The 7,689-nt window shown below is 53.2% G+C and overlaps 1 protein-coding gene across 2 annotated transcripts in view; it reads right to left on the reverse strand.

Moving 5' to 3' along the window:
* RMDN1 (regulator of microtubule dynamics 1) overlaps nucleotides 1-7,305 on the reverse strand; it is a 32,416-nt gene extending 25,111 nt beyond the window's left edge. The window contains exon 1 of one of the 2 annotated variants that reach the window (XM_081111039.1): nucleotides 7,133-7,305. In XM_081111039.1, the coding sequence (XP_080967165.1) occupies nucleotides 7,133-7,261 (129 nt within the window). In that variant the 5' untranslated portion in view covers nucleotides 7,262-7,305. The remainder of the gene's footprint in view (nucleotides 1-7,132) is intronic. The other variant, XM_081111040.1, reaches the window with a different exon arrangement.
* Between the last annotated feature and the right edge of the window lie 384 nt (nucleotides 7,306-7,689).

Consider the following 7,689-nt stretch of genomic DNA (forward strand, 5'->3'; position numbering starts at 1 on the left):
CGCCGGCCCTGGTTACCTGAACCTTGGGCGGCCCTGGGCGGCTGGGGGGCTGAGGGGACTGGGGGACTCTGGAGGCAGGCGCCCCGGCAGGGCTGAGGGGACTGGGCGCCGCCATCTTTGAGGGCGGGGCAGTCACTTAGCATATTCCCTCCTTATTGGTTGTGAGTGCCGCCATCTTTTGAGACAGCGTGAGATCAATTAGTATAGCCCCTCCTTATTAGATAGGATGATAATTACTTTGCATAAAGGTGTGAATGGCTTTAAGTAAAGATTCTTCAAAAGTGACCCCCGGCCCTGGCCAGTGCAACACAGCTGGGTGAGCACCTCCTGCGCACAAAGGATCCGGTTCAGTTCCTGGTCAGGGTACAATCCCTGGTTGGGGTGTGCCCAGCTGATTGCTTTCTCTCTCTCTCGCCATTCCCCCCCTCTCTCTCTTTCTCTCTCTCTCTCACCCTTCCCTCCCTCTCTCTTTCTCTCTCTCTCTCTCTCTCGCCCTTCCTCTCTCTCTAAAATCAATAAAAACATATTAAAAAAATAAAACAGTGGCATGTCATTAAAAAAAAGTGATCCACAAACCCACAGTTATCAGTAAACAATGAATAAAATGAAGAGTATATCCAAGATACACTAACGACTTCTCATAACTCTGGCCAGAACCCCCAGGACCCCAAGAAAGGAGGCATGTGTGGGTCTCCCCGCCCCCAGGGAAGTGCGCACCACCACCTCCCTTCCTGCTGGCTCAGTCCATCCTATGCAACAAGCCCTGCCCGCTTTGTGAGCTGGGAGCTCCCTCGCCTTAGGGCAAAGCTCACACTGCTCCCTCCTGACTTCACCTCTTCCTGGTCTCACTTTTCAACTTCTCTTTTCAAAACTCCAAAATGCCGTCTGCACTCTTACCCCTCCACCTCCTCCTCCCATTCTCTCGAGCTCACACACACCCACCTGTACCCCACACTCCACTGCAGGTACCTGGCAAGGGCATGCCACTGCCTGTGGCCATTCTCGTCTCCTCTGACTGGACCCAGCAACAGCATTTCACAGCAGCTCCCTCCCTCCCGTTTTTTTCTTAAATCATGAATGGATGCTAGATTTTTTAAAACGAGATATGTGACATACAATAAACAGACCATACATACGTGTATCATTGAAGACACTTAACAAGGCTGTAAAACCGTCTCATCAGTCACGACAATGAACTGCCGCTCTGGAACCACCCAGCCTGGTTCCTGACACCCTCCATGGCTTTGGAAATGCTCTTGAACTCCCTCCTGTTGCAACAATGGCTCCTTCTCTTTTTTTTTTTTTTTAAATATATTTTATTGATTTTTTACAGAGAGGAAGGGAGAGAGATAGAGAGTTAGAAACATCGATGAGAGAGAAACATCGATCAGCTGCCTCCTGCACATCTCCTACTGGGGATATGCGCGCAACCCAGGTACATGCCCTTGACCGGAATCGAACCTGGGACCTTTCAGTCCGCAGGCCAACACTCTATCCACTGAGCCAAACCGGTTTCGGCGCCTTCTCTTTTGTTGGTTCCTCATCTCCAATACCCACCGCCCAGTGTGTCCTGAGCTCAGCCTCAGGCCTCCTTTTGTTTGTATCACTGGTATCACACTTCGTTTCATGACTTTAACCACCACCAACATGCCAAAAACCCCCTGTGACCCGAGCCAGGATGTCTCCTGTAAACCTCAGAATCCTAAATGCAGCTGCCTAATCCACACCGCTCTCCACTTGAAGGATGACAGGAACCTCGAGTCCATCAGCCATGGCAGCTACGGTCCCTAAAACCACTCCCCCGTTTTCCCTTTCATGGTAAATGACAACCGATTCTCCTGGTTGTGCAGCTTAACAAAACACACACACACACCCTGCAGTGGTTCCGCCTCGCTCTCTCCCTGACGCACCTGATCCACATAACTTCTCCTGAGTGTCTGCGTGGGAATGAGGAACGAGCACACTGCAGCTGTGGGGCGCTTTATTTACTTGCTTGCGCATGAGTATTTGGGACATCACACAACTGGATTCAAAACACATCAACAACACTCTAGCCGGTGTGGCTCGGTGGTTACAGTATCAGCCCACAGACTGCAGGGTCAAGGGTTCGATTCCAGTCAAGGGCACGTACCTCGGTTGCAGGCTCAATCCAGGCACATGCGGGAGGCAACCAATGGATGTCTCTCTCAAACATCGATGTTTCTGTTGCTATCCCTCCCTTCCACTCTCTCTAAAAAGCAATGGAAAAAATATCCTCAGGTGAGGATTAACAAAACAAACACACACATCAGCAGCAAAGCAGGAAAAGTAAATTTGATGTAAGCAAATTTTCAACACTGAATTTTCTGGGTTTATTTGTATTTAACAAAGGGAAGCAAGATGGGGTGGGGCAGAGGGTGTGTGTAAGTGTGTGTGTGTGTGTGTGTGTGGGGGGGGGGGGGTGATGGTGTACCTAGAAAAAGAAGAGGAAAAAGACTAAGATTTTATCAGTGTCTCCTAGTTCCCAAGCTCTGGCAGGTAGGTCACATAGCAGAAAAGGCTGCACAGACTTGAGGAAACTATACCTTAGGGTGCTGGGCTCCCTGCTGACATCATGCTCAACAGGCCACCCTCTGGCTTTCTCATAGGGAGAAATGCATGGATGGGCAGCTGATATTTACAGGTCTTATTGTAATTAATGCTGTTAGACTCTTCCCTGTGTGTTTAATGCAAAGCACCTTTCTGCTTATCTCTGGGAAAGTAGATACAATCTTGTTTCTGGAACTAAAATCAATTAAGAGAATCAGGACTCAGTGACATCCCAAGAGCTAAAAACGTATGAGTCTAAGACAGCGGAGTGCGGCTTTCCCCTCGTACCCCAGCACAATGCCTTGCACAAATGAATTCTCAAGAAACATTTTCTGAATAGAAGCAAGAAGCTATCTCTTAGACAAGTGTTTCCTCCAACATTACTTACACTAACTTCTATCTATAAAGACTTCAAAAATGCAAACTCATCACTAGATTACAAAGCAGGAAGGTGGCACACCATCTCCTAACCTCCCGCCAGCTCCTCCCCTTCGTCAATGTTGGCTGGTACCAGGCTTTCTTCGGTCTTACATACCATGGCATTACTACTAAAGTCTCCCGAATCTTATCTGCAGCCCAGACCTGTCCAACTACTGTCTACTCCATGTCACCCTGGCCACCTCATCACACTCACCTTAAAAGCCCAAACATAACTCATCTCCTCCCTGGGCCAGAGCGCCTTCTGCAGTCTGATCCCAGGAATCGGCACCATCACCCCATGCTCGAGCCAGAAACCTAAGACTCTTCCTTGGCCCCTTCCCTCCACCCCCACACACCAAACCTATCTTTGGAGTTCGTACGTTTACCTCCGCAACCGCATCCCAGTGCATCCACTGATTTCCCGGGCCACTGCCACCCCCACAGCTCAAAGGACTGCACCGCTCACCTGTCCATCACACCGCTCACCTGTCCCACCGCATGGCTCACCTGTCCCACCGCACCGCTCACCTGTCCCACCGCACTGCTCACCTGTCCCATCACACTGCTCACCTATCCCACCACCACAGCTCAAAGGACCACACTGCTCACCTGTCCCACCGCACCGCTCACCTGTCCCACCGCACCGCTCACCTGTCCCACCACACCGCTCACCTGTCCCACCACACCGCTCACCTGTCCCACCACACTGCTCACCTGTCCCACCGCACCGCTCACCTGTCCCACCACACTGCTCACCTGTCCCACAGCAATGATCTCCTACCTGGTCTCCAGCACCTACTAGCCCATCTGATTTTAAAAATGTTCAAAACTCTCCCATGGTTTCCTAAAGCCTCAGAATAAAATCGGGTGTACAAGGTTTTCAGAACCTGGCTGTGGTCGGTGACTGCCACAGTGGCCCCAACAGGTTCCCATGGACAAGAGAGCAATGGAGGAGGATCCTGAACATACCTCCTCCCACAGACACACCAAGTCTACACTACAGACCAAATTTCCTCTGAAAGAAACCAAAATCTAGGCAAGTGACTCCTATACATCAAGAAAGTGAGGGGGAAAAACCCATATTGAGACAGATGGGGGAGGCTGAGAGTCTTCCCATAACCCCAGCCTTGACACCCAACCTTCTCCCCAAGCAGCAAAGGGTTTGAACCCCACACCGGGCACCACACTTTTAGACCCACAACTGAGAGACAAGCCCCCAAAACATCCTGCTTAGAAGGCCAATGAGGCTTGCAGCCACGAGACCCACAGGCCATAGCGAACTGAGAAACCGTTCTTAGATCTTCCCAGCCTGGCCGGCTAGCTCAGTTAGAGCGTCGTCCCTATACACCAGGGTTGTGGGTTTGATCCCTGGTCGAGGCACTAAACAAGAATCAATCAATGAATGCATAAATAAGTGGGACAACAAACCGATGCTTCTCTCTCTCTTTCAAGGAAAAAAAAGACTTTCGAAGGCTCATCCACCCCGGAGCCCAGTGCAGAGGCAGCGACTGAAAAGGGCCTGAAAGAGGCTTATTTGCTTTGCTTAGAACTCAGCCCAAAGGGCAGGCATCTAATTTAGCACACGAGGGGCCAACACTGACCCTCTCCAGGCACGATCACTGGCTCTCCTCCCTCTGCCGGGCTCCATGTCACTAGTATCACATCTGGTGCCACAGTTTTTGCAGCTGCTGCCCAGGGGACACCTCTTCATCTGGTTCTGGTGGCCAACGAGACCTATGTTCATGGTTCCCAAGGACCAATGGAACAGTCCTTCATCAGTCACCCTCCCACCATCCCCCCCAGGAGGGCTCAGCACAGGGAAGCACAAGATGAGCCTTCAAATGAGACTCTGCAGCTGAGCAGCTGGATTGAACCTCACGATACCTTTGCTCCAAGCCCAGCCGTGCCAGGCCCGGACTCCTCCCCAGCAGAGACCACGCGCCAGGCCCGGACTCCTCCCCGGCAGAGACCACCTGCTGCAGTCTGTGATTTCTGTACAGTCACAGATAACACTGCACGTGCTGACTTTTCGGCCTTGATTTCTTTCAGTTCACTGTCCCACTCCAGGCTTCAGTCCCTTTCAGGTCCTTAACAAGACTCTTTCCTCTTACCTCAAGGCCTAGCTCATGCTCTCTCTCCTGAAATACTGCTGTCCTCACCTTCCCTTCGCCTGGCTAACCCCTAATCCTCTGTAGCTCCCATCTCTCACTGCTCACACCTTCCCCTTCCTCCCTTCAGGATTAACTTTGCTGCCCTTTTCCCAATGCCCAACACCCATTACATTTACTCAACGGCCACCATTCCTGCTAACCTGTAAGATAAACGAGGTTTGTCTCATGTTCCCTATACCCTCAGCTTAGAACTGAGCCGTGCTTAAACAGTACAAATTTGTTGAAAATTAAATGTTCCAAAATGGGTGTTTTGTACTATAGATAGAAATAGAAGCCCTCGCTGGTTTGGCTCAGTGGATAGAGTGTCGGCCTGAGGACGGAAGGGTCCCAGGTTCGATTCCGGTCAAGGGCACATGCCCGCCTTGTGGGTTCGATCCCCAGTAGAGGGCGTGCAAGAAACAGCTAATCAATGATTCTCTCTCATCATTGATGTTTCTCTCCACTCTCCCTTCCTCTCTGAAATCAATAAAAAATGTATTTAAAAATAGAAATTACTTATAGAAAAGACAAATAAAATGTCTTCTCAGCCCCTCAGAAGTAGCCTCCACTCTCTGCAAACTCCTGGGAAATAAATAGCTCCACTCAACTTACTGGCATTATGCTCAGAGAAAAACACTGTTAAAAACTGAAATTATAAAGGCTTGAAAACACATGCATACTGGAAAACTGGTCATCACAGAAAGTTCCAACTCCCTAAAAACCCAACAGACCAGGAGGGAAGGAAGAACTTTCATTACTGCCTTTGGCTTAGAGTGGATTTTACTACTAGCAGGTCCTGGAATAACGCTGTCGTCACAAGGCTGAGGAGAGGCAGCAGGAACTTAACCTTGTTTCTGTCCGTGAGCTTGCAGGGAACGGGTTTCTTACACAGGTGGGCTGCGGGTCATCAGGCTTCACCGGTGTTCTGATGTTAACAAACTGAAGGTGAGATCCTCCACCAGCAAAAAGACCAGGAGTTGCTTAGGGCGGTGGCCCGGAGCCCAGCGGCCCAGAGCCCGGCGCTCTGCCCTGTCCCCACGTTAAGTCCTGTGCCGTCCGTCCTGGTCCTGATTCCCTGCCCTCTCGGTGCTGCTTCTCTAGCTTCGGCTGTTCAGCACGGGGGCTACAAGCAGCTCATGGGCTCTGCGGTCCACCTGCCTCCAAACCCAACATCTTTCCAGCCGTGAGACGGGGACACGTTACTCAACCGCACTTTGGTTCCTCTTTTAAAAGAATGTTTTTATTTAGTTTTTTAGAGAGAGAGGAAGGGAGAGGGATGGAGAGATAGAAACATCAGTGAGAAACATCATCATGGACTGCCTCCTGCACGCCCCCTTCTGGGGATGGAGCCCGCAACCCGGCAGGTGCCCTGCCCGTGACCTCCTGGTCCATAGGTCGAGGCTCAACCACTGAGCACGCTGGCTGACTCAGTTTCCTCTTTTCTTAAAAAATGGTTAGGTGATAGTTCTTACTCGCTCGGTAGGATGGGGATGAAGATTAGCGGAGGAAACCGTAAACACAACGCATGCTTCACTCAGTCAGCTCTCAGTCCTCCGGGATTCTAACGTCAACGCGCTGCCTCCATCACGGGCGGCTGGCAGTGCCACGCTCAGTGCCGTCCGCCCCGCAGCCCGGCTCGCGCACCGGGCACCTGCTGCGAGCCCATGGGGGCCGGGGTCGAGCCTTGTCCTCACACCACCCGCCCCGGTGGTGACCGCAGCAGCTGGTAAACCTGGAGGGCACGGGGCTAAGCGACCTCCGCAAAGGGGATCCGGGAGCGTAAAACAATAGCACTCCTAGTTCCCATGCCGCCGCGGCGGCCCCCACCCCCAGGCCGCCTCCAGAAATACACCGAGACACGCCAGAACCGGCCACGCCGACATCCGCCCACACCGTCCTCAGCCCCATGCCAGTAAAACGCGCCACTGCAGCCACGGGGACGCGGGCGGAGAGCGGGCTTGCAGAGCGGGGCCCTGCAGGCCGGCGGCGCCTACCTCGGAGCCGCGGACTCGCCCCGGCCCGCCCGCGCCGCGCCCGCCGGCTGCGCCCGCCGGAGGCCGCGGTCCCGGGGCTGCGCCGCGTCTCGCGGGGAGAAAGCGGCAGAGGCGCGCGGCCAGCGCCATGACCTCCTCGGGACCTGACCCTCCGCCCACTTCCGGCCGGCTCTTCTTCCGGGGTACAAGTTCCGGCCACTGGCCGGTTCCGGGCTTGTGGGCGGGGCGCGCCCGAGTGGGTGGGACTTAGCGCCTTCCGCGCCTGCGCAGTGGCACTGGGGCCCTGAGAATCCCTCCTGCCTCAGACTGGGCGGTGCCCTTGGTCCATGGGTCTGTTTGGGATTGGACAAGGAGCAGGGTCATCAGAAGAGAACTGGAAGGTTGGAAGACTAGAGACAGGGCTTGTCATTCCCAGCTCTGCTGCCCCCCATGCAGACCCACAGTGCGGGGGTCCTGGACAGGCAAGTGCCGAGGGAATAAGAAAGAGCCAGGCCCGCAAGCCGCTCCCTGGAGGTGGGGTGCTGGGTGACTCCTTTCCTGCAGACCCTTCACCGCAG

Source organism: Myotis nattereri, assembly GCF_964212035.1.
Source record: "Myotis nattereri genome assembly, chromosome: 17".
NCBI lineage: Eukaryota > Metazoa > Chordata > Mammalia > Chiroptera > Vespertilionidae > Myotis > Myotis nattereri.